This window comes from Eumetopias jubatus, unplaced genomic scaffold (assembly GCF_037043125.1).
Source record: "Eumetopias jubatus isolate StellerSeaLion01/CBP00866 unplaced genomic scaffold, mEumJub1_p1.0 scaffold_4, whole genome shotgun sequence".
Classification (NCBI taxonomy): Eukaryota; Metazoa; Chordata; class Mammalia; order Carnivora; family Otariidae; genus Eumetopias; species Eumetopias jubatus.
The window spans coordinates 82,916,490-82,941,213 of record NW_028274810.1 but is presented as its reverse complement, the minus strand read 5'-3'; the positions used below and the strand labels follow the sequence as shown (position 1 = coordinate 82,941,213).

The following is a 24,724-nucleotide window of genomic DNA, read 5'->3' as shown; positions in this document are numbered from 1 at the left end:
CATAATAGATGGAGAGCAAGACATGCCCCTGCCACCAGTCCCCATAAGGCAATTACCAGCCCTGAGCTATCGCTTCCTCCCATAGGAGCGTGACAGGCCAACTCTTCTACCTCTCTCAGAAACCAGCTCTGATGTCATCTTCCATGAAGCCTTCTCTTGACTACCTCCCCTGTCGGAGTTAGTCACCCTCCGTCCACCTCTGGACTTGGTACATACTGCTACTATTACCACACTGTGTCATAATTTATTGGTTCTCCTCTCTGTCTCTCCCAATGATGAGTGGCACCTCGGTATCCGCAGTGCCCGCTATATAATAGATGCTCAAAAATGTTTGTTAACCTGAGCTAAAATGAGTTTCCAGGAATGGCCCAGCTTCAGTCTTCTATGGAGTATTCCCGAAACTATTTAGCTTTCCTTCCCAATTGACTTTCCTTTTAAGAGCTAGTTTGCCACTACCTGAATTCAACTGAACTAATACACATTTGAATGTCTATCACATGCCAGATAGTGTTGGGCTTTGGTAATTCAGAAATTAACAAGATACCTTTCAAATTCGGCAGTCTAAAGAGGTCAGAGCCAGCTCTTCTACCAGAATTTCTTTGGCTGGAAAAAGAAATCTCAGCCCTGGTTTCTACATTACATTGTGAACTAGTCATTCTCCCTCTCTGGGCCTCTATTCCTCCAGAAGGGAAGGCCTGACTTGGTGTAAAATCTGTAATTTAATAGATGTATACGTGTTGAATTAAACTTCACATTTCCATTTGCCTAGGCTATAAACCTTGGAGTAATACTCAATCTTTTTTTTTTAAGATTTATTTATTTATTTATTTGAGAGAGAATGAGAGAGAGAGAGAGCACATGAGAGGGGGGAGGGTCAGAAGGAGAAGCAGACTCCCTGCTGAGCAGAGAGGCTGATACGGGACTCGATCCTGCGAGTCCAGGATCACGACCTGAGCCGAAGGCAGTTGCTTAACCAACTCAGCCACCCAGGCGCCCAGTAATACTCAATCTTGTCTTTCTTCCACACACCTATTCAATCTGTCCACAAATCCTATTGACTTTACCTTCAAATCCAGAATCCAACACATCTCCCTCACTCAATCTGGTACAATCCATCAACATCTTTTCCTAAAATCATTGCCATATCCTCTGTCTGGTCTCCTTGCTTCTACCCTTGTTCCTTTACAGTCTATTCTTACACAGCAGCCAGAGTGATTCTTTAAAAATGAAAGTTCAGGGCTCCTGGGTGCCTCAGTTAGGTGTCTGTCTTCGGCTAGGTCATGATCCCAGGGTCCTGGGATCGAGTCCCATGGCAGGCTCCCAGCTCCGCAGGGAGTCTGCTTTTCCCACTGCCCCTCCCTCCACTAGTTCTCTCAATCTTTCTTGTTCTCTCACTCTCTCTCAAATAAATAAATAAAATCTTAAAAAAAAAAAGTTCAAACCCGCCAATAGTTCCCCATCTCATTCAGAGTAATGACGAGCCCCATATGGTCCACCCCTTCTCACATCCCACTCTCATGTCTATTCCAGCCAAGCTACACTGACCTCCTTGCTGTTTCTTAAACACACTAGCCATGTTCATACCCGATGGCCCTTCCACTGATTTTTCCCTCTGCCTGGAATACCCCTTTTCTCTGGATAGCTGTATGACTGACTCACTCATTTCCTTCAAGTGTTTGGACAAAAGTCACTTTCTCAGTGAAGCCTACTCTGACTGTCCTGTTTAAAATTGCAAACTCCCATCCCCCCTTCCTGTTTACCTCCACAACAATCATTCCCTTCTAACATACTACAGAATTTACTAATTTTATGTCCATCTCCTCCCACTTAACTGTAAGCTCTGTATCTATTAATTAAATATCTGCTAATTCATTCAATTAATTGAATATTGATGTCTATCATGTGCCAAGCACTGTCCTAAGCCATGGAGTTACCAGGTGATTAAGACAGTTTATAGGTCTTGTGAGGGAAGAAATCCTAATGGTTGGTGGTAGTAGCTCATTTATTGAGTGCTTCCTCTGTGTTAAGTACTTGCCATGCATCCTAATAATAATGATGGCTAACATTTATTAAAACAGACCCTGTTCTACATGCGGTATCTCATTCAATCCTCACCAAGACCTTTAAGGTGAATATTACCAGCCTCATTGTAAAGAGCAAGAAACAAGATTTCAAGGCTCAGAAGGAGCAGAATCTGGATTTGAACTAAGGTGATGGCAGGAGAAAGATTTAGGACCTAGGGTCCACCAAACTAGGTGAAAGATTGGTTGTGGGGGGATCGAGGGAAGGAAGGAAATGACTCCCAGGTTTTGACCAGGGTGGACCAAAGAAAAATAAGGCCGAAGACAAAGACGAAAGCCCAGTTTGGGACGCGTTGAGTTTGAGGCGCCTGCGGGCCACTCCTGGCTACGGTCCATCTCGGGCAGGAGCCGAGAGGCGGTTCCGGCCCTTTCCCTCGGGCCTGAAGAAATGCTGGGAGAAGGCACGCACGGGAAGAGCAGGCGGTGACTTCCCTCCCTCTGGGGTCTCGGAGCAGCAGCTGCAGGAAGGGCGTAGGGGACCGTGAGACAAAGAGCGCGCAGCCACGGCCTTTGTCCGCGCGGCCCCTTTAAGAAAAGCGCGCCCCCAGCTTCCAGCCCGCCTTGTATGCAAATTTGGCGGCCAGCGGGAGCGCGCGGCTGATACCCGGGGACGGGGCTGCGGCGGTTAGTCCTCTCCCGGCCGCCGTCGCCTCCGACATATTGCCCGCAGGAGCTGCGGCGGCGGAGCGGAGAGCGCCGGGGGGAGGAGATGGGTGAGCGGAGCGGTTCCGGCTCGGCCGGGGAACCGGCGGGCGTGGGGGTCGGGATGGCCAAGATGCTGACTGCTCCCCCACGCGGACAGGATCCCGGCGAGGGAAGGGGGAGGGGATGCGGGGCACAGAGGGACCCCGCCCCCTCCTGTCGCTTTGCGGGGTGGGGCCTCGCTTGTGGGGGCGGGGCATTGGCGCGGGGGGCGGGACTTCTAAAATGGAGAGGTCCTGTGGGGGCATGGGCTTTGGGGGGGACCCGCTCACCTGGGCTAGAAGTGGGGACGGAGCTTAGCGGTGGGCGGGGCCTTGGTGCTAGGGCGGAGCTCGTGGGCTCGTGGGCAGTTGGCGCTTGTGCGGGGGCGAACTTTCTGGGCTGTAGCGGCTTGGCACTGGGGGAGATGGGGCGGGAAGGAGACCTTCCAGACCACGGGAGTCCATTCTGGAGCGGAGCTTCTGGGCAGAGAGAGCTTTTATTGGCTTGTGGGCGGGTTTTCTAGGCTGACAACAGTGTGTAGGCGGGGCTTCTGGGCCCAGGGGCTTTATGTGGGTGTAGAGCTTCTAAAGAGAGGAGAGTAGGTGTGGGCAGAGCTTTTGGACTGAGGGTGCATGTGTGAGATGTTTAAACCAGGTATAATAGGGTGTAATAGTATATGAAGAGGGCTTCTGGGTTGGGGGCTGGTTGGGTGCAGAACTCCTGGACAAGTACTTTTTGGAGACATGTGGGAAAAGCTTCTGAGCTGGGAAGCTAGGGCAAGGGGTGGGTGTATGTGTGTAGGCTGTGTTGCTATGAGGAGGTTTGAACAAAGCTGTAACTTTGATTAGGCCTTGGGTGGTGCTTCGGAGCTTTGTGTAGGACCTTTGTGCAGGATGGTGCCTGGGAGCTTGGACTAGACTGCTAAGCCTAGAGAAATAGGTTTTGGGTCCACAACCACAGCATTCTCCCAGAGCCCACATCCTTGACCCTGTGCTCAGGCTGTGGTCCTGACCCTGAGACGCCAGGCTCTCAGCCTCTGGTCCTGACCAACCATGAGACACCTATTGAGCTGGATCTTGGACTCTGGAGGAAAAGGCTTCAAGGGTGCCCCAGATCCTAAGCCTAGAGAGACTTGTAGTATCTGAACAAAGCAGTGTACACCAGAGCTAAGAGCTCAAGCCCCAGACCCCAAACTACCTGTGACACAGTATAAACTCAGTTTCCTAATCTGTGGAAGACCTACTTTGCTGGGTTCATTCACTCGTCAGCATACACTTACAGGGCACTTACTTTATGCTGGACACTGTGATGGAAGGAGGGGGTACAGCAGTAAAAAAGACAGAAAAGGGTAATGACCTCACTGACCTTCTGGTCTTGTGAGAAAGAGACAATAAATGTGTTAACAAATGAATGAGATAATTCCAAGAGTGAATTGTTGTGGGAAAAAAAAATAGAAATGAGAGAGTTATGGGGGCAGGTACTTTAAAAATGGCAGTCAGGGAAGGGCTTTGTGGATAGGATACAGCAAGTACAACAGGTAGCAACAGGTTTGGTTTGCTTAAGGAGAGAAAAGACAGGATGGCTGAAGCATGGAGGCCAGTCAGAGAATGGTAGGAGATGAGGCTGACGAGGTAGGCAGGGGCCAGGTCAGAGGTCTCCGTGATTAATGATGGAAGGAGGCACCAGGTAACCAGTAGCCAGTATTGCTATTATCCTTGATCTCTGCCCTCGGGCTTGAGGCTCTACCTTATGTTGAGTCCCACAGGAGGACGAAGAGGTCCCAACAGGACATCCTACTGTCGAAATCCTCTGTGTGAGCCAGGATCTTCAGGGGGCTCTGGTGGGGGCCATACTTCCAGTGCATCGGTCACCAGTGTCCGTTCGCGCACCAGGTAAACCACCTCTGTCTCTTTCCCCTCACTATGGGCTCCCGGGGGCAATACGAACAAAGCTCTCCTTCACTGGGCTCGGGCTCTAGGATTGGAGATGTCAGATGGGGGTTTGAGTACAGCGAGCAGCAAAAAAGAAGACTCAGAAGTGGTGGTCACTTGGGCAGATGCAGTGTGATATAGGGTAATAAGCCCAAAGACCTGGATTCCAGTTACAATCCTGCTCCTGGTTTGCCGGTGGCTTGAACAAGTTGTTTCCCCTCTCTGGGCCTCCTTTTCCTCATCTGTCAAATGGATCTAATAATTCTTTCCTTCCTGGGGAATGTTGGAAAGCCCGGATAAGATTAGGGTTAGGAAAAGGCTCTGTTGGCTCCTTTGTCTGACAGGCAGGATTAGGAGGACTCCCATCCTTGCCAGGAGCTGCTTTGCTGATCCAACCCCACCACCCTGTGTCCTGGAAGGCCTTCTTTGGTGGGGTTCTCAGGTCAGCTCTTGTTGTTTTTCCCTGCCCACCTCCCAGGAGCAGTTCTGGGACAGGCCTCTCCAGCCCGCCACTGGCCACCCAGACGGTTGTGCCCCTCCAGCACTGCAAGATCCCCGAACTGCCAGTCCAGGCCAGCATTCTGTTTGAGTTGCAGCTCTTCTTCTGCCAGCTCATAGCCCTCTTCGTTCACTACATCAACATCTACAAGACAGTGTGGTGGTATCCGCCCTCCCACCCACCCTCCCACACCTCCCTGGTAGGTTCCCAGCTAGGACCACCTTGTGTGTGTGTGTATGTGTGTGTGACATTTGGTTTCAGTTTAACCCAGCTTACCAAGTGCACTGTACACTTGGCCTCACGCTGGAAATGGAGAGTGTGGAAGGAACAGGAAGCGAATGATTCCTGGACGCTCACCCCTGATTGCTCAGTACCGTGTTAGGCATTTGAAAGGTAGCAGAGATAAATCTGGCAGATGTTGCCTAAAAGAGCACAGAATCTTAAGTCCTGTCGGGGAGAAGAGCCACGGGCATACATGAGTTTCAGGAGTGGAAAGATCTCCATGCCCAGAAAGAGGTGCAGGGACGGGGGCACGGGTGATCAGAGCAAGAGGGCTCACACACCACTCTCTCATCTCCAGGGACTGTCCCACTTCCCTCCTCTCGGTCCTGTTCTGCTCCTCTAGGTAATTTCCTGGCCTGATTCAGCTGGAGGCCTGTGAAGGTCAGAGAGTGGGGACAGTCCCTGTGGAAAGGACTTGGCAGGGGGAGGTAGGGATGAAAAAAGCCCGTACATGGGCAGGGGGCCCACGTGACCCCCAGCCTCTGCCCACCCCCGACAGAATTTCCACCTGATCGACTTCAACTTGCTGATGGTGACCACCATCGTTCTGGGCCGCCGCTTCATTGGGTCCATCGTGAAGGAGGTGATTGGGTCCCAGAGGCTGGCCGGGGACGCTGGGACTCCCCTTTCCCCTGGGGGTACCAAGAAAGCATTCCAAGCCCTTCAAGCCTCAGGCAGTTCCTTGGGGCTCCCTTTGAACTTGGTTGGAGAACATTACATCCCACCACTCTTGGAGCTTACGGGGCATCGAGGAAAAGGATTCGCCTTGCCAGGTTCACCAGCCCGGCCTGCTGCCCCACGTTCCCCTGGGTGGGATCACAGGCCGTGCCGGGTGGGATGTGGGCACAGCCCCGGTGGCCTCCATCCAAGGCCCCATCCCGTCCTGTCTCGTCCCGACCCAGGCTTCTCAGAGGGGGAAGGTCTCCCTCTTTCGCTCCGTCCTGCTGTTCCTCACCCGCTTCACCGTTCTCACGGCAACAGGCTGGAGTCTGTGCCGCTCCCTCATCCACCTCTTCAGGACCTACTCCTTCCTGAACCTCCTGTTCCTCTGCTATCCGTGAGTACCCCTCACTTCACCCCCTCACTGCCTAGCACCCAGCTCCTGACCTCTGCCCTGAGTGTGGCTGGGTCAGCAGACCCCCGTACCTGGAAGACTCAGGGAAGGGCAGCAACAATGTCCTCCCACACTGTCTGACAGCATCCCCCTGAGAACAAGAGGATTAGCTTGCTTTTGCAAGAGCAGAAACTGAGAGAGCAGGCATAATTTACCCTAGGTGCCACCAATGGGGAGGTCAGAATGGGACTCAGATCTGAACGTATATGCCAAAGGAACGTTCCTGATGGGGATGCATGGGCTTCGTCTCCCTCTCCTTTCCTTTTCTCTCTGGTTCTTTCTTTTTTTGTATCTTAGTGTTTATGTAATCTCTCGGTGCCTCCCCCAGGTCTGTGTGCATGCAAGCACCTGCGTGTGGAAATGTTTCTGTGTGGGTGTCTGTGCATGGAATGTCGGGGGGGGTGTACCTGCACGTGCCACGTGTGTATGTCAGTCTTCATGTCTGTTTGCTCACTCACTCCATCTCACCAGAGCTCAGGTTGTTGAGGATGGGAAGATCCTGTCTGGGAGGAACCCAGGACTGCCCCCTTCTGGCCTAGAACTGGGGAGAACTTTGGCAAGACGTCCATTCTGGCTGTTCCTGGTGCAGGCTCCTGGCTCCCTGGGCATGTACAGTCATTTCCCAACCCCGGAGCTTTCTGGTGCATGAATTTCCTCAGGCTGGGCCAGTTCTCTGTCCTGGGAAGCTTCAGAGCCAGATACTCATCCCTCTCTACCCTGCATGACCAAAAGGGTTCTGTCATGGGAGGAGACCCATCACACTTGTTTCAGTTATTACTAGTTTTTAATTGTAAGAGTGACACATGTGTCTTATAAAAACATTGAACTTTACAGAAGCTTCTAACGTAGAAAATGAAAGTCCTCTTTAATATCAGTCCTCCAGAAAACCATTATTTGCAGCATATCCTCCCAAATTTTTTCTGTTCAAGCATACTCACATACACTTTTTTTTTAACAAAAAGGGATTAATCTATGCATGATGCTGTACAATTTACTACATTTTTCGCATAATCCTATAACTTGGGTATTTTTCTATGGCAATACATACAGGTCTGCCTCATTTTTTTAACGGCCTCATAGTATTCCATTATATAGATTTTTCACAGTTGTTGTATTTGCCTTCTATTGGTGACCTTTCGAGGTGTTCCTGGCTTTTCCCTATTGGAGACAATGAGGTAGGGAACCTTCTTTTGCATACACCTTTGACCACTTGTCCAATAGTTCTGTAGAACAGATTCCCAGAAGTAGAATTACTGTACCGAAAGGTGTAGTCCATAGATACTAACAAGTGACCCTTCAGGGGTTGTACTGGTTAGAGCCGTCAACAGTTGCCTTAATTTTTTCACCTTGTGGTTACTATCCAGTGAATCCATTCTCCTCGGATACAGGTATCACCCAGTAGTCATATTTTGCTTTACTTTTTTATTTCATTTATAACTTTTTATTAACGTAAGGCAGGCATATCCTAACAAATCAATCCAGGAGTGCTAGAAAGCTTATGATGAAAAGCAGCCTCCAACCCCACTTTTCAGCTTTTTAGTCCCACTCCTCCAAAGCGATCTCCTTCAGTGTTTCTGGCTTTCACTGTTTTTTGAGTTACCCCCATAATTCTAGTATCCTTGTGCCTTTATTCCTTTTAAAAACATATGATTGATTTGATAGTTGGATAATAGGTTTACAGAATTAAAATTCAACATGTATAAATATGTGTAGAATATATACATTCAAAATGTGTAAAGAACATAGAATGAAAAAGTCTCTCCTCGGCTCCTGTCTGTTAGCTGCCCAGTTTCCCTTCCAAGAGGCAACTACCGATATTTCTGGTTTCTCATATATCCTGGAAATAAGTGTTTTATGCATATACAAGCCTATCATGCACACATACATGCACACATTCATTGATTCCTTTCGATGACAGATGAAGATTTACTTAGTTCACCCTTCCATCCATACCGTTCCCAGTATTTTATAACTTATTATTATTCTCTATTCCAGTAATGTCAGTATGCCTGTATTTTTTATTTCATCAACAATAGTATCTTAATCCCTTTTATGTAGACGGTAATATTAGGAACGCTACACATCCACTTTTCCTCCCCTCTTCCTCCTCTCACTTCCTGGCAGCTATAGTCTTATATATTAAACTTGACATTCATATTCTCCTATATAACCACATTTAAGTCTTCCATTCTTTGTCTATGGTTAATTCTAAAAACTAAAAAGCAGTAAGTAGTCTTGATGTTATTATGAGTAATGAAAATATTGTTCACCTCAGGGCCAAGTAGTGTGCATAGATGATATTCCTTCTCTATAGTTACTGAGTTTTAATCTTGGGCCTCTTAAAAAAAGAAAGTTCCTCATGTCAAGGTCAAATGGTTTCTCTTTTCTTACATTCCATCAGTTGCTTAATATCATGTCACATTTTAGTTTGCTTCATATTTAGATTGTAACTTTCTTATACAGCCTTTTTTTTTCCTTGGAGTTCTAATTGCCTTTCTTTTTTCTTGTTGACAAAAGAATGATGGGCCTTCAACATATCCTCCAGTTTATCCAGCCTCTCAATCATGCTACCTGTTGCCTGGAGTCCATTTTTCCCCCTAAAGACATCCCTCCTGGAGCCCTCCATCCTCCTGCTCCAGTCTGGAGTGGTTGTTCTTTAGGCCTGCTGTACAGCTCTCAGCCTGGGACTTCCCTTCGCTGCCCTCCTGGGTTGGATCCACTGTTTCCTGGATCCCATGTCTTCCTCTTTCTTCCTCTTCCTCTTATTTTGCTGGAGTGCATTATCAGGTAATTTCCTTAACAATGGGTATGTGGGAGGTATATACATTCTGAGGCCTTGCATGTCTAAAAATGCCCTTATTCTGCCCTCATACTTGATTGATGGTTCAGCTAATGTAGATTTCTAAGTTCAAATTCATATTCTCTCAGAAGTTTGAAGATATTACTCCATTGTCTCTAGCATCCCATGTTTCTAATGAGAAGTCTGATGCCAGTTTGATTCCAGTTACTTTGTGGATGACTCGTTTTCCTTTCTGAAAATTTTTAGAGATATCCTGTTTATCTTTTGATTATTGAAATTTCACAAGGAGGTGTCTGGTGTGGGACTTTTGTCATTCATCTTATCAGTACTCTAGGACTCTTTTAACCTGGAGATTTGGGTATATCTTCAGATCAGGAAAATGTTCTCCTATTATTTCTTCGATAATATCTTCCTTTCTATTTTTTCTATTCTCTGTGGGGCTTCTGTTTATCAGGTAGTAGACCTCATAGATTGATTATCTGTTTCTCTTATATTTTCTCTCATATTTTTCATCTCTCTCTCCCTTTCTCCCTCACCCTCCCCCCATCTTTCTGTCTCTCTCTCTCTCTCCCCCCCCCTGTCTTTCTTTGCTCTCTCTTTTTACTTTGCCTTTAGGAAGATTTCCTCAACTTTATCTTTCAGCTTTTTTATTGAGTTTTTCAGCAATCATATTTTTCATCTCCAAGGCCTCTTATTTCCTGATTGTTCTTTTCTCATAGCATTCTGTTCTTGTTTTAAAAATCTCTTCTGTTCCCTCAATTTTGTATTTCCACTGGGGTCAGTTTTTTGTTTCATGCTGCTAGTTTTCTAAGCATAGTTTGTTTCTTTGGTTGTCTCTTTACACTGACAAATGAAGGACTGAATAGTTGCAGTGCACTTCCTCTCCCTCTGCCATTATATATATATGTGAGTGGGAGGTTTGACTAGGAATTCTAAGTACATGAGCAGGACACACTGACTGGCAGACTTTGCTTTAGGATGAGGAAGTGCAGTGCTAGTTGTCAGGTTGTGGGCCTCCATAGGCCAGAAGCCAGAGTGAGAGGGTTACTCTAAGGTGCTCCCATTAGAGACCACAGTTCTCTGTAGACAGTTTATTCAATTTTTTTATCTAAGAATTCTTCAGGGTAGGTTGTATGAGGTAAGAGAATAAAGGGACTGACTTTTACAAATAAATACAGATCTTTGTTTAATCCCATTTGTTCAGTGCTGCTGCTTGCTTCTACCCTTTATCAGCTGTGCCTACTTCAAGTCAGAGTCTCTCTTGGGTCACTAGGCAAATAAGCTCCTACCCCCAGTGCAGTCCTCTCATAGCATATTCTAGATCCACACCATCCAGTTTAGTAGCTTCTAGCCACCTGTTGTTATTGAACATTCGAAAGAGGCTAGTTTGCCTCTTTCACTTCAGTGTGTTGTAAGTGTGAAATAAACATCAGATTCTGAAGACTTAGTACAAAAAAAGAAAGTAGGGGCGCCTGGGTGGCTCAGTCGGTTAAACACCTGACTCTTGGCTTTGGTTCAGGTCATGATCTCAGGGTTGTAAGATTGAGCCCTGCGTGGGGCTCCGCGTTCAGCGTGGAGTCTGCTTGAGATTCTCTGCATTTCCCTCTGCCCCTCCCCCTCCTCAAATGTACTCCCGTGCATGCTCGTTTTTCTCTCTCTCTCTAAAATAAATAAAATCTTCAAAAAAAAAAAGTAAAAATCTCATTTGTAAATAATGATTAGGTGTTGAAGTGATAATGTTTTGTATATATTGGGTTGAGTAAACTAGAGTATTAAAATTAACTTCATATTTTTTTTCCATGTGGCTACCAGAAAATTTCAAAGTACATATGTGATACTCATTATATTTCTGTTGGACAGCACTGCTCTAGATGATGGCTTCCTTCCTCATCTGTTAACATGTTTCCATCTGCTTTCTAAATTTGTCACAATCACTTGTGAGCTGATAACCCCACTCCCATTCTTTTTGCTGATAAGAATTTATTTTCTACTTTTATACCGTCACGTCTTAAGTGGAGAAGATGAGAGGGAATCTGCTGTCTTGCATGTGAAATAGCTTCTAACTTGTGATTTGTGGAGCAGTTACTTGCTGTCACCAAATAATTTAATTATATCTGCAGTCCTTCTTAGAGGCAAAACCAGGGAGATTCTTATGTACTTGGCCATAAGTTTGGGTCTGAATCCCTTGTATGTTCCTGTAGGTGCCCCACTCCTTCATTCCCAGAAGGTGTCCTGAAGAGTGTTGTGGGAATCCCATTTCAGTCATCTTTTCTGTCCCACAGAATCACTGGTCTCTCTTTTCTAAACGAAATTTTATGAGTCTTGTACTTTGAATCAAGCACCGTGATGAGTGTTGTTGCAAGGTTTAAAGAAAGTATTTATGAAAACACTACGTGTAATGCCTGTCTGAGTGGAGAGAATCAATACGAGCTATGTAACTTAGGGCAAATTAAGGAAACTGAGGCTCATAGAGGTTAAATAAGTTACCCTAAATTACAGTACTAGTAAGTAGCAGAGCTGGGATTTTTTTTTTTTTTAAAGATTTTATTTATCTATTTGAGAGAGAGAGAACGAGAGATAGAGAGCATGAGAGGGAAGAGGGTCAGAGGGAGAAGCAGACTCCCTGCTGAGCAGGGAGCCCGATGTGGGACTCGATCCCGGGACTCCAGGATCATGACCTGAGCCGAAGGCAGTCGCTTAACCAACTGAGCCACCCAGGCGCCCCCAGAGCTGGGATTTTAATCCTGGCCTATTTGACCAAAGGTTATGCTCCTGACCACAGTTCTCCAAGTTATCTTACTTAACCTTACCCCAGGGAAGATGGTAACATCCCTGTTTTATAGACCAGAAAGCAAAACCCCAAAAAGGCCAACTGCTTACCCAAGGACGCTCATGTATCCCTTCTTGGAACATCAGAAAAAAAGGAAGAAAAAAGTTACTACTGATAAGAAAACGTAGCATTCTCATTGGCCCTAACTCCTGGGGGCAGCCAAGGGACCCTTTTGGGGCTGTGTCTGAGGACCCGGGGAAATGGATAAGCCCCAAGCTAAAAGAAGGAATGTCTATAAATAGCACCTACTACAATGTTCCATGGACCGTGCTAGGCATTTAGCTACTTCCCCCCCTTACTTACTTATTTATTTATTTATGTGTTTGTTTTTATTTAAAGTCATCTCTGTGCCCAATGTGGGGCTCGAACTCACAAGCCCCAGATCGAGAGTCCCGTGCTCCACCAACTGAGCCAGCCAGGCACCCTGGCTCTTAACTACTTTTTTATAATTACCTACTTTCCTGGGCTTTGGGTCCACCTAGTTTTCTCCTCAAAAGATGCTAGTCATGCACTCAAAACACCCCTTGACTAATTAGCTCCAGCCCTAGGGGTACTGCTCAGGGAAAGGGACCTGTATTGTTCAAGGGCCCATTTCAAGGGCGCCTGGGTGGCTCTGTTAAGCGTCTGCCTTCGGCTGAGGTCATGATCCCAGGGTCCTGGGATTGAGCCCCGCATCGGGCTCCCTGCTCGGCGGGAAGCCTGCTTCTCCTTCTGCCTGCCACTCCCCCTACTTGTGCTTTCCTTTCTCTCTCTGTCAAATAAATAAATAAAATCTTTTAAAAAAGGGGGAGGTGCCCATTTCAGTGCCAGGCACATAATAGGCACACAATAAATACTATTCCTGAACCTCCTTTCTCCACAAGCTGAAGAGCTGCCTCTTGGTCTTTGGTACCAGATGGTTCTGGGTTTGAATCCAGGCTCTTTTGCTTTCTTGCTGGTTGGGTAACCTTTGGGAAATCCACTTCACCTCTCTGAGCCACAGCTTCTTCAAAGGGGGTACAAAATAATAGTACGGAATGCATAGTGTTCTTAGGAGAAGCAAAAGAAGAGAACACGTGTAAAGCGCTTAGTACGGTGTCTAGAGCATTGTGTGTGCCCAGTGAACGTGGGCTGTTAGGATCACTGTTAGTCAGCAGTAGACCATGAGGCAGGGCCCTCAGCTCCTGCTTCCTACTTTGTCCCTGATGCTCAGCACAGTGCTTGGCCTGCACTCGATGCTGATACCTATGTTGACTGATCAAAGGATGGCTGGATAGAAGGATGGGTACATTCTCCCCTCTGAGTAGCCAGGAGAGCTAAAGCTCAGGGAGGAAAGAAGAATCCTTCCGTGGGTAAGGGTGGGGATCGTGGCCCACGGGCAGGCCTCCCCCTCACCATTGTCTTCCCCAGCAGGTTTGGGATGTACATTCCGTTCCTGCAGCTGAACTGTGACCTCCGCAAGACGAACCTCTTCAGCCACATGGCCTCCATGGGTCCCCGGGAGGCGGTGAGTGGCCTGGCGCGGAGCCGGGACTACCTGCTGACACTGAGGGAGACGTGGAAGCAGCACACACGGCAGCTGTATGGGCCAGACGCCATGCCCACACACGCTTGCTGCCTGTCCCCTAGTCTCATCCGCAGCGAGGTGGAGTTCCTCAAGATGGACTTCAACTGGCGCATGAAGGAAGTGCTGGTCAGCTCCATGCTGAGCGCCTATTATGTGGCTTTTGTGCCTGTCTGGTTCGTGAAGGTGCGTAGCTCAACCCAGGGTGGGGGAAAGGGCCTGCCTGGGGCCTTGCCCTGCTGCCTGCCCCACAGGAGCCCTCCTGCTTGCATGAATAACTGGGCCGTTGTTGATAAGATTCCCATCTGTTCTCTTGAGGGCTAAAGTAACAACTACCTCGATTTTATTTTATTTTATTTTTAAGATTTTATTTATTTATTTGACAGAGAGATTCACAGTGAGAGAGGGAACACAAGCAGGGGGGAGTGGGAGAGGGAGAAGCAGGCTTCCCACCGAGCAGGGAGCCCAATGTGGGGCTCGATCCCAGAACCCTGGGACCATGACCTGAGCCGAAGGCAGACGCTTAACGAGTGAGCCACCCAGGCGCCCATGACTGCCTCGATTTTAGAGTGGAGAGAACAAGGCTCACTGAGAGGACGTGGCCTGCACGAGGTCACCTAGCCAGTGAGGGGGACAGGACATTGTTCATAATACATGATAACAGAAAGCAGTGGTATATTTCACTAGGGCTGTTTTGGCCCAGGCCTGTCACGATATGCAGCTGTATCATGAAGTAGGAAAGCCAGGACTCATCCAGACCCAAGCGACTCCAAAAGCCTGTGCTTTCTCTCCAGCTTGTATGGCCTTCTGGGAAGGTACCTCCCCGGCAGCCAGTAGGCTTGAAACATTTCTCCAGGGGTGGACTGCACTGAATGATTCAAGGCTGAGAGGACTTCATGTTTCTTGAGCACCTACAATGTGCTAGAGCTTTCAGGAGTGTAATAATCCTCCTACCACCTCTCAGAGGTGCTTGGTAGCTGTTCTTACAACGTAACAGAAAAGAAAGCTAGAGCACAGAGAAGTGAGATGACTTGCCCAGCGTCACGTAGTTAATAAGGAACAGAGCCAAGATTTGAACTCATGTCTTTTGGACCCCAGAGCCTGTACTCTGGCTCGGAGTGGTAGGCGGTGGGAGCAGTTTTGCTGTAAGAGGAGCTTATAGAGAACTGAGTAGTGGGCACAGGGTCTAGGTCCATGATTAAGCCCTCTTTGTTAGGTGTTTGATCCTTGGTCTCAGGCCCCCTGGAAGGCTGCCCTGGTTTCTAAAGCAGATCGAATCGTGGAAAGGGGAGGGGGTGAGGCCATTCGGGGCATCCCAGGCCTTACCCATCTCCTGCTGCCCCCAGAACACACATTACTATGACAAGCGCTGGTCCTGTGAGCTCTTCCTGCTGGTGTCCGTCAGCACCTCAGTGATCCTCATGCAGCACCTGCTGCCCGCCAGCTACTGCGACCTCCTGCACAAGGCCGCTGCCCACCTGGGCTGCTGGCAGAAGGTGGACCCAGCACTGTGCTCCAACGTGCTGCAGCACCCGTGAGTTGCCCTCCACGTCCCTGCCCAACCCCAGTTCTCGTGGTCCATGTCTGCAGAGCCACAGGCCTTCTCCCTCACCAGCTCATGCATTTAGTTGGCAGATGGTTGTTGAGCACATCTTGTAAGCTAGGCCTTGCGGCCAGAGTGGAGTATGGCTGGGCCCCAGGCAGACGTGTCCCCTGTGCTTAGGTAACTTGCAGTATGCTGGAGACGGGAGAAGGCCAGGCAGTAAATTCATAGACTCGTTGACTTTCTCATTCACTGACTGTTACTTACGCAGCTCACGGACCGATTTGCTCTTGCCTTCATTCATTGCTTCTCTCCTTCTGTTACCTGCTCACTTATCCGTTCAGTTATTAGGTCACCTCCTTTCCGGCAGACGTTTAACTTCTTCTGAAGCCATACCCGGCCTGGTGCTATGCCTTGGACAGAGGAGCTTGGACTTTGACCTACAGGCAGAGGGGGGCTATGGGAGGCTTTGGAACAGTAGAGGAACCCATTCCAAGGTGCCTTAGAACCATCAGTCTGGGCAGAGGATAGGGTGCCACGTTAGCCGATGGAGAACCCTGGCCAGGGAAGCAGAGTCACAAAGAGAGAATGACCAAGACAAGGTCCTAGAGGAGGTCAGTCTGGTGCGGGTGACAGCCACGAACACAAATGGTTATAGGATGATGGGAAGAAGGAAGCCCGGCTGCAGGACAGCACTGCAGAGACAGAAGCACCTGCTCAGGAGCCCAGCGTCCCCTCAGCCTGGCTCATCCTTCATGGTGCCATCCTCACAGTACTTTTCACCCAGGTTACCCTCATTTTTTCCTGCCTTTATCCCCCCATTAGACTGGAAGCTCTTCAAGTCTGGGCCCTCCTGAATCACATCTGAGCCTCGGGCCCAGCACAAGGTGTGGCAGAGAAGAGGCCCCTAGGACAGGTTTGTAGAGGTAGGTCCATCAAGAAGCAGAGATGCAAAGGGAGGCCACAGAGACGCCTGGCTGGCTCAGTCAGTAGAGCATGTGACTCTTGATCTGGGGGTTGTGAGTTTGAGCCCCACGTTGGACATAGAGATTACTTTACATAGATAGGTAGGTAGGTAGGTAGGTAGGTAGATAGATAGATGATAGAGGAAAAGTAGCTAAATGCCTAGGACAGTCCATGGAACATTGTAGTAGGTGCTATTTACAGACATTCCTTCTTTTAGCTTGGGGCTTATCCATTTCCCCAGGTCCTCAGACACAGCCCCAGAAAGGTCCCTTGGCTGCCCCCAGGAGTTAGGGCCAATGAGAATGCTACATTTTCTTATCAGTAGTAACTTTTTTCTGATGTTCCAAGAAGGGATACATGAGCGTCCTTGGGTAAGCAGTTGGCCCTTTTGGGTTTTTGCTTTCTGGTCTATAAAACAGGGATGCTACCATCTTCCCTGGGGTAAGGTTAAGTAAGATAACTTGGAGAGCTGTGGTCAGGAGCATAACCTTTGGGGTCACATAGCCCTCCATGCTAGTCAGGGTCCCTCCCAGGCTCTGTCCAAATGGTCGAGGGAAGGGGATAGACATTGCCAAATGGGCCTAAAGGGGACTCGGCTTAGCCTTAGCCTCTGAAGGGAGGGAGGAGTAGAAAGGTAGAATATAGGTGAACATGAGGAGAAACCTGTCCGTAGCTCACCATGATGGTCCACAGAGAAGACCCAGGCTCCTTCGCATGGCTTCCCAGCTGCTGAACTGGGCCCTCCCAGCCTTGTCTGCCTCCTCTCTGACCATGCCTTCCCTGTTCATACTCTGCTCTGGCCAGACCAGACCGCTTCGGATCCTCAAATTCTGTATGCATGTTTGTATCCAGGCTTTGGCACATGATGCTTGTTTTGCCTAGAACACCCTTTCCACCTTTCTTTTCCTGATTAATTGCTATGCATCCTTTAGCAGTTTGCTTTCTCCAGGAACACTTTCCTCTCCACCCAGGATAGGTTCAGTGCCCCCTACCCCGTGCTCCCACAATCCCATAATATCATGATCATTGCACCCAACTCTTTCTGCTCTGTTTGCTCATTTACTTGCCTGTTATTCCAGGACTAAAGCTCCTGGAGGTCGGGGTCCTTGCCTGTCAAGCGCTCAGCCATCTCACTCCTGGCAGAGTGCCTGGCTTAAAATAGGTCCACAGTAAATTTTTGTGGTTTGTGTCTAGTCTTTTTTTAAGATAAAATTTTTATATGGTGAAATGCACAAATCTTTTTTTTAATTTAATTTAAATTCAGTTTAATTAACATATAGTGTATTATTAGTTTCAGAGGTAGAATTTGGTGATTCATCAGTAGCATATAACACTCAGTGCCCTACTTAATGCCCATCACCCAGTTACCCCATCTCCCCACCCACGTCCCCTCCAGCAACCCTTGGTTTGTTTCCTAGAGTTAAAAGTCTGAAATGCATAAATCTTAAAGTGTACAATTCTTTGAGTTTTGATAGTCCTGTACACCCATGTATAGGTAGACCTGTACCCCCTTGTAGAGGTAGGCCTGCCTGTACCCCCATATGTAGGCAGACCTGCACCCCCACATATAGATAGAACAAGATGTAGAACATTTAGAGCCTCTCAGAAAGTTTCCTCGTGGCTCTTCCCAAAGACTGCCCCCCACTTACCACCACCACCCAGACAACCATTTTTCTATTTTCTTTCAAAACTAACCACAACCTCACATAAATGAAATCTTGGGTTCGGTTTCTTTTTCATTCAGCCTGTTGCCTGTGAAGTTCATCCATGTTGTTAGATATAACATGATAACTAGTTTTTTAATTTTTTTAAAAAAAGATTTACATATGTATTTGAGAGAGAGATGAAGAGAGAGTGCACATGAGCAGGGGAGGGGAAGTGGGGGAGGATATCCAAGCAGACTCCCACTGAGCTTGGAACCTGACATTTCTCTCATGAGCCATGAGATCAGGACCCGAGCCAAAACTAAGAGTCAGGTGCTTAACCGACTGAACCACCCAGGTACCCTGATAACTGGTTTTTAAATGAATGAATCAACAAGGTAGGAACATGAGTTAGAGTTTTTTGTGATTCTCTGTCCTCTGGCCCAGGACCCTTGGAGTCCCTGGGAGATGTGGCAGAATTGGAAGAACGCACCATCCCACTCACATGCTCACTGAGGCCTCTCTGTGCCAGGCCTTGTGCCATGCTCTGAGGACATAGAGATAAAATGGACACCACCCTTCCTTCAAGGAGTGAGGGATACAAGGAAATAAGTGACGAAACACTGGGGAAAGTGGACCAGTAGCAGGAGATTCAGGTTGCTGTTGAAGGAGGCTGAACTCTGTGGGGAGTTTGAGAAAGGCTTTCTGGAGGATCCTGAGTTTTAAAAGAGCTTGCCAGAAGGATATGGCATCAGGAAGGGCAGTCCAGTTGGAGGGAGTGACTTACACAGAGACATGAAACCGTAGGCTGTGCTGGAGAACTAGAAACCGCTAGGAATGGCTTGAGCACAAGCTATGCGGCCAGAGTCCTGAAAGTCCACGCAGGGCCTCAGAGGCCACAACGAATCCTTGGGGACTTGACTCCAAGGGCACTGAAAACGCTTCAGAGGGTTTTGAGTGGAAAATAGGCTCAGCTTGGTGTTTTACAAAGACCACTCAGGCAGCTGTGCAGTGGACCAATTGGAGGCTAGAGGTGAGAGTAGGTGAGGAAAATGCAGGGCTCCCGGGTGGCTCAGTCGGTTGAGTGTCTGCCTTCAGCTTGGGTCATGATCTCAGGGTCCTGGGATCGAGGCCCGAGTCGGGCTCCCTGCTCAGCGGGAAGTCTGCCTCTCCTTCTCCCTTTGCCCCCCCCCCCCCCCGCTCCTGCTTTCTCTCTCTCTCTCAAATAAATAAATAAATAAATAAGAAAGAAAATGCACCCAAAAGGGAAAAGCGTTTTCTTAACAGCCCCTCAGACCTGAATCTCAACCCTAGACCTTCTGACTCCCATGAATTTCTCATGATTCTTACCCCATTTTTACAGAGGAGGCACCTGAGACCCAGGAAAGGAAAGTCACTGTGTCTAAATGATAGAAATGGGAATCGGGCCCTGGTGGTCACACCAGGCCCAGTCTGCTGGTAGCCCCTTTTGTGGGTGAGCTGGGTGTAAGGGGCACTGTTGGGCTGTGCCTCCAGGTGGACAGAAGAATGCATGTGGCCACAGGGCGTGCTGGTGAAGCACAGCAAGAACGTCTACAAAGCCGTGGGCCACTACAACGTGGCCATCCCCTCGGACGTCTCCCACTTCCGCTTCCACGTGAGTCTCCTCCCCTGGGAAGGAGGGGCAGGGCCTGATCTCAAGCAGGGAGGATTCCAAGGCAGGAGGGTGACGTCCTAGCGACAGAAAGCTATTTACAGTATTTCTCCAATCCAAAGGAAACCCCACATGTGCAGCACAGGACAGCCATACAAACGGTGATTCCATAACTGCAGTTTACTTGCTATAGCAGATCTTTGAAAACGTTGGAGGGAGGCGGGAAAGATGACACCATAAAAGGAGGGGTTCTTAGGAGCAAAAACCATAACTGTCCTCATTCATATGGTGTGCCGGGCACAGTGGTAAGCACCTGCCACACACCCTCCATTCAGCCTTCACCTGGCGCGTGAGAGAAGTGCCAGGGCTGTCGCCATTTTCTGAGACTGAAATTGGCTTAGGGTCTGACTTGTTCAAGGGTGCCTTGCTGGGAACCTTGGGGTCTGATAGTAAGGACTCATGGACTCAGCATTATGAAAAGAGCTGCTCAGAATCGCTGAGGTTAGCGGTCTCCATTTTATTTACTTACCTTGCTATCAAAATTCTTTTTTCCAACACAGTCATAGACTAAAGTCTGGTATATAGGACCTCATGGCACCGCTCTATTTGAAAGGGTTGGGACTCCCTTCACTTCCCACTCACCACTGCCTTAGGCCCCAAAAGGGCCTCCTCAGATCCTGGGCTTCCAAGGAACACAGTTTGAGAAATTGATCTGGGTGATCTCTTCACAGTAGAGAAACCTGAGGCCCAGACAGGAAAGGGACTTGCCCAAGGGTCCTGCAGGCTGTCAGGTGCAGAGCTGAGCCTGAGCGTGCTGGTTTCTTGGACTCCTATTTCCTGCCATGTCTCTTCCCATCCTGTAAGCAGCTTTTGAGGTTTAGTTACCTTGGCCCCTGAAGAATCGAGATTCCCTAGACCTTGATCACTCTTTGAAACTGATCAAAACATTCTTCTTGAGTCCCTGCACTCTACCCTGCTTTGTAAATACCATGTCAGAGTGAGGTGTCACCACATGCCCTGAAAGCTTCTGGCCTAGGTCGGGATGCTACCCATGAAGAAGTGGGTGACTCAGACTGTAAAGTCTATAATAACTTTCCATATCTATGTCATAAGATTCTAATTTGTTTGGTCCAGGCTGTAGCCAGGAGGATCACATATAAAAAGGTGTTGATTGTAGACCAGAAAAAGTTTGAGTGAGCAAGCAAGGTCTCTCAAGAAGAGCTTCCTAGAGGAAGGTAGAAGTTCAACAAGATCTTAACTTCTGTGGGAAACAGTAGTCTTTTTTTTTTTTTTTTTAAGATTTTATTTATTTATTTGACAGAGAGAGACACAGTGAGAGAGGGAACACAAGCAGGGGGAGTGGGAGAGGGAGAAGCAGGCTCCCCACTGAGCAGAGAGCCCGATGCAGGGGCTTAATCCCAGGACTCTGGGATCATGACCTGAGCCGAAGGCAGTCGCTTAACGACTGAGCCACCCAGGCGCCCAAACAGTAGTCTTGACAGAAGAAAGACCATAAGCAAAAGCAGAGAGGGTGGCAGAGTCCCCACCCACATCTGCATGGGGCCCCAAGAGCCTGTCCCCTTCACTGGCCCCCCCAGAACCCCCATCCAGGAGGCAGGTTTCTGGAACATACTTTCTAGTCCCTGCCTACCCTTTCCTGGGCAGTTCTTTTTCAGCAAACCCCTGCGGATCCTCAACATCCTTCTGCTGCTGGAGGGTGCTGTCATTGTCTACCAGCTATACTCCTTAATGTCTTCTGAAAAGTGGCACCAGACGATCTCCCTGGCGCTCATCCTCTTCAGCAACTACTATGCCTTCTTCAAGCTGCTGCGGGACCGCTTGGTATTGGGCAAGGCCTACTCCTACTCGGCCAGCCCCCAGAGGGACCTGGACCACCGGTTCTCCTAAGCCCCAGGGTGACCCCAGGGACAGCATCCAGGCTTCAGCCAGGGGCTCTCTGGGAAGGGGCAGTTGGGGAGGGTTGGGTGAGGGGCAAAAAACCCCACAAAAACAGACAAAAAAATTCACCAGAGCTTTGTATTTTTGTTACATACTGTTTGTTTCTTTGATAATTGATGTGATTATGGGGGGGGGAAAAAAGTCCTATTTTTATACTCCCATTAAGCCTGTGTGTCCTTTGTTTCTTTCCCTTCTTCTTGCCTATCAGGTAGAGAGCAGATGTTAGAGGTTAGGATTCTGGGCCAGGAAGCCCCATGTGTGGCTTCTGGGGCCCCTATGGGTCCTGCCTTCTCCAGTAGAGAAGAGATGAGGCACCAGAGGTCATGGTAACAGTGGTAGCTACTGATGGCTGAATGCTGTGTACTGGACATTAATCTTACGTGCATTATAGGCCTGTCTCCATCCAACTTTTATGACAACCCTAGGAGGTAGGTGCTGTCATTCCAATTCTACAGATGAAGAACAAACTCAGAGAACTCTAGTGACTTGCCAAAGACAACACAGTAGTCAAGAAACCCTCCCAAAAGACAACACCACTATCCTGGCAGAATGTGATGTCCTGATTCTCTCAGCATGCAGTCACTGAGACCCTGCTCTGTGTCAGGTGCTGCGGGATAGGATGTCCAGACACAGAAACAAAAAAGTCACACTACACTGGGATGGGTATAACAGTTAGAAGATATGGAGTAGCACAGGAGAGAATGTTTGATGCTCTCTGGACTTCTTGGAGGCGGGGATAGTCTGAGTTGGCAGCCACTACCTAGGTGGACAAAATGAGGGAAAGGCACTTCAAGCAGAGGAAAGGACATACGGAATAGCACAGAGATTTGGAACATCCTGGTATATTTGGGGAGGGTAAGCAGAATGGTTCCTAGAGCAGGAAGGATAAGGAACATAGGGTGGGGATGGGGTGGGTCTGCAGGGAGGTGATGGATCAGGAAGGACCAATGGCTCTAGGCGAGGGAGAGAGTGTAAGCGAGGCCAAGTGCTAGAGTGGAAACAAAGCTGCTTGGAGAGCCCCCTGGCTCCTATAAGACAGGCTGGAGGGCTTAGGCTGGGAGAAAAGGACAGTCCTAGCCACTCATCTGCTCTGCCTGTGTTCGCTGAGCCCTTGTTGGCCACAGGATATGCAGATGAGTCTGTGGTGGTGTATGGGAGACACTGCAGCAAAAGTTTTTGGTGTCTCTGGTGAGGAAGGCATCATGCTGGGCATGGGACAGATGCAAAGATGAGGAAGATGCTGTCCCTTAGACAACCAGGAGAGAGAACTTGTGAGCAAATTAGGATGCTATGTTTTAGCTGAGGAAAATGTGTGTCCAGGGCCCTGGGGAGCAGAGAGGACAGATACCCAGTCTGGAAAGAAGAGTTTTTCAGGAAGGGGAAAGTTGAATTGGGTCTTGAAAGTGAATTTGTTCACCCCATGGTCAAGGGGGAAGGGAAGGCATTGAATTCCAAGCAGAGTAAATGGCATATGCAAAGGCAGAAAAGAAGATAGCATACTTGGGGAAAGGGGGTTCCCCGAATATGGATGGAGCCTGGGTTGCCTGGTGGGGAGGTAGCCCAAGAAGTGAATAAGGACCAGCCTGTGTGTCAGATTGCAATGTTTGGGCATTACCTAAGGGCAGACAGAATTTGCTAAGCAGAGGAACAACCTGACAAGGTCTCTGCTTTACAGAGACGGTGCAATTGGGGAGCCTGGAGGCGGGAGACCACTGAGGAGCAGGCAAAATAGACCAGGAGAAAATAAGTCTGATCTTGAGCAGAGGCAGTAGGGAGAGAAAGATAATGCTGCCTTTCCTGACCCTGAGTTCCAGAGGTGGCTTTTTGAGTTGTTTCCCTTAATGGGCCAGGCACAGGCCAGACACACAACTAGAGGAGGCAATTTGTTGCAACAGAACCTGGAAACCCAGGTCCCTCATTCAGCTTCTAAAAGACAATTCCCTGTTTGACTGGTGACTTGAAGACATACCCTTCTCCTGTTTGTTGAGGCGGGGGACCAGGACTGGCCTGTCATTATGCAAAAAGGGAGGTCTGATGTGTACCAATCATAAATTCCATGATTACAAAAGGCACATGAACGCTTAGCCTCAATTTCCTCATCCTAAAAAAGGGAGATCATCCCTCACTTTGTGGAAGTCACAGGCCTATTCATTTGTTGCTTATTCAGTAAACATTTATGGAGCACACACCATGTGCCAAATCCTGTGCAAGGTGCTGGAGATGTGATGAACGTACAGAACCTACCCCTGCCCTCAGCTTGCTAGGGGTGGAGGTGGGGGACGAAATCGGTCGGTCAACTATAAAGCCCTGCACCAGTCTCATTATTTTTCCACTTATCTCCCAATAAGGTTGTAATCGGGTTGACTCTTAGCTTCTTTATTTCCTTATCTCCACATCCTTCTCTTCCCCCTCTCCAGAGGATTCCTTATTCATATCCAGCTCAGGGTCTATGATTGGCTTTAACTACGAAAGGAGAAAAATTTGCTAGGGGAGGAGACCTCAGTATAAAAGAGGAAATAGGAGCAGAAAAAGCTGAGAATTCCTAAGCACACTCGACTTTCTTTAGTAAGTATTTCCCCGCCGCCCCCCCCCCCCCCCCCCGCCCCAGTCTCTCTTCACTGCTCTTCTAGTCCACCCCTATTCCCCACCTTTAGTAGCTGCGGTCTCTTTAAATGCGCTCCTCCCTGTAAACTAGGCTGCGGGGCGGAGAGCGCGTTTCTTCCCCGGGTTGAATGTTAAGTTGTTTGTCCGTTTCGGCCTGCCGTCCTGCAGATCCGCCATATTGTCTGCTGAAGCTACCGCTGAAGCTGCCGCCGCTGCCGCTGCCGCCGCCAAGTAGGAGCGAGCGGAGCCGCGATGGGTGAGTAAGGACGCCAGGCAATTGGGGACTCGAGCTGAGGCAGTCCTGGGGCTTGGGGTCTAGTGGGAGCCTGTCTTCGGTCTGCAGAAGATGTCTGAGGCCCCTCCAAATAGGTCTGAGGGGAGAAGCCAGGCCGGGGGAGCCGCTCAGGCCAGTTTGGGGCCGGGCTAGGGCCCTTGCGGGAGCAGTCTTCGGGGGCTGGTTCCGGGAGCACCTTGCCACGCCTGGAGCCCCCACGTGGTGGCCCAGGGCTGGAGCCCACGCGTTCCCGGGGGCTGGAAAGGGGCCGCTCCTCCGGACTGCGCCGAGACCGGGGCTGGGGGGACGGGCTCCCGGCGGCAGGCCAGGGCGGCGTT

At 48.9% G+C, this 24,724-nt stretch overlaps 2 protein-coding genes across 4 annotated transcripts in view; both read left to right on the top strand.

Annotated features, from left to right (window-relative positions):
* Window positions 1-2,670: 2,670 nt before the first annotated feature.
* On the top strand, window positions 2,671-24,004 carry TMEM39B (transmembrane protein 39B). Of its 3 annotated transcripts, XR_015768003.1 has the most exons (10): window positions 2,671-2,794; window positions 4,531-4,657; window positions 5,175-5,394; window positions 5,977-6,060; window positions 6,380-6,534; window positions 13,614-13,950; window positions 15,111-15,298; window positions 19,432-19,552; window positions 21,215-21,936; window positions 23,926-24,004. XR_015768003.1 is itself a non-coding variant. In XM_028113607.2 (9 exons), exons 1-9 carry the CDS (start codon window positions 2,791-2,793, stop codon window positions 21,455-21,457), a joined length of 1,479 nt encoding a protein of 492 aa, XP_027969408.1. In that variant the 5' UTR covers window positions 2,671-2,790; the 3' UTR covers window positions 21,458-22,376. The 3 variants fall into 3 exon arrangements, 1 of the variants encoding a protein (XP_027969408.1); XM_028113607.2 differs by lacking the exon at window positions 23,926-24,004 and having other exon boundaries at window positions 21,215-22,376; XR_015768004.1 differs by lacking the exons at window positions 2,671-2,794; window positions 4,531-4,657; window positions 5,175-5,394; window positions 5,977-6,060 and adding an exon at window positions 6,180-6,250.
* A 278-nt stretch (window positions 24,005-24,282) lies between these two features.
* The window catches only part of KPNA6 (karyopherin subunit alpha 6), a 56,758-nt gene continuing 56,316 nt past the window's right edge, over window positions 24,283-24,724 (top strand). Inside the window, exon 1 of the mRNA XM_028113606.2 lies at window positions 24,283-24,368. Within this exon, the coding sequence (XP_027969407.1) occupies window positions 24,365-24,368 (4 nt within the window). The 5' untranslated portion in view covers window positions 24,283-24,364. The remainder of the gene's footprint in view (window positions 24,369-24,724) is intronic.

Bases quoted from the DNA above. Each gene is read 5' to 3' on its own strand.
- TMEM39B (XM_028113607.2), top strand. The intron at 6,535-13,613 runs GTGAGTACCCCT...CTTCCCCAGCAG, and splicing joins CTCCTGTTCCTCTGCTATCC to GTTTGGGATGTACATTCCGT. The intron at 13,951-15,110 runs GTGCGTAGCTCA...TGCTGCCCCCAG, and splicing joins TGCCTGTCTGGTTCGTGAAG to AACACACATTACTATGACAA.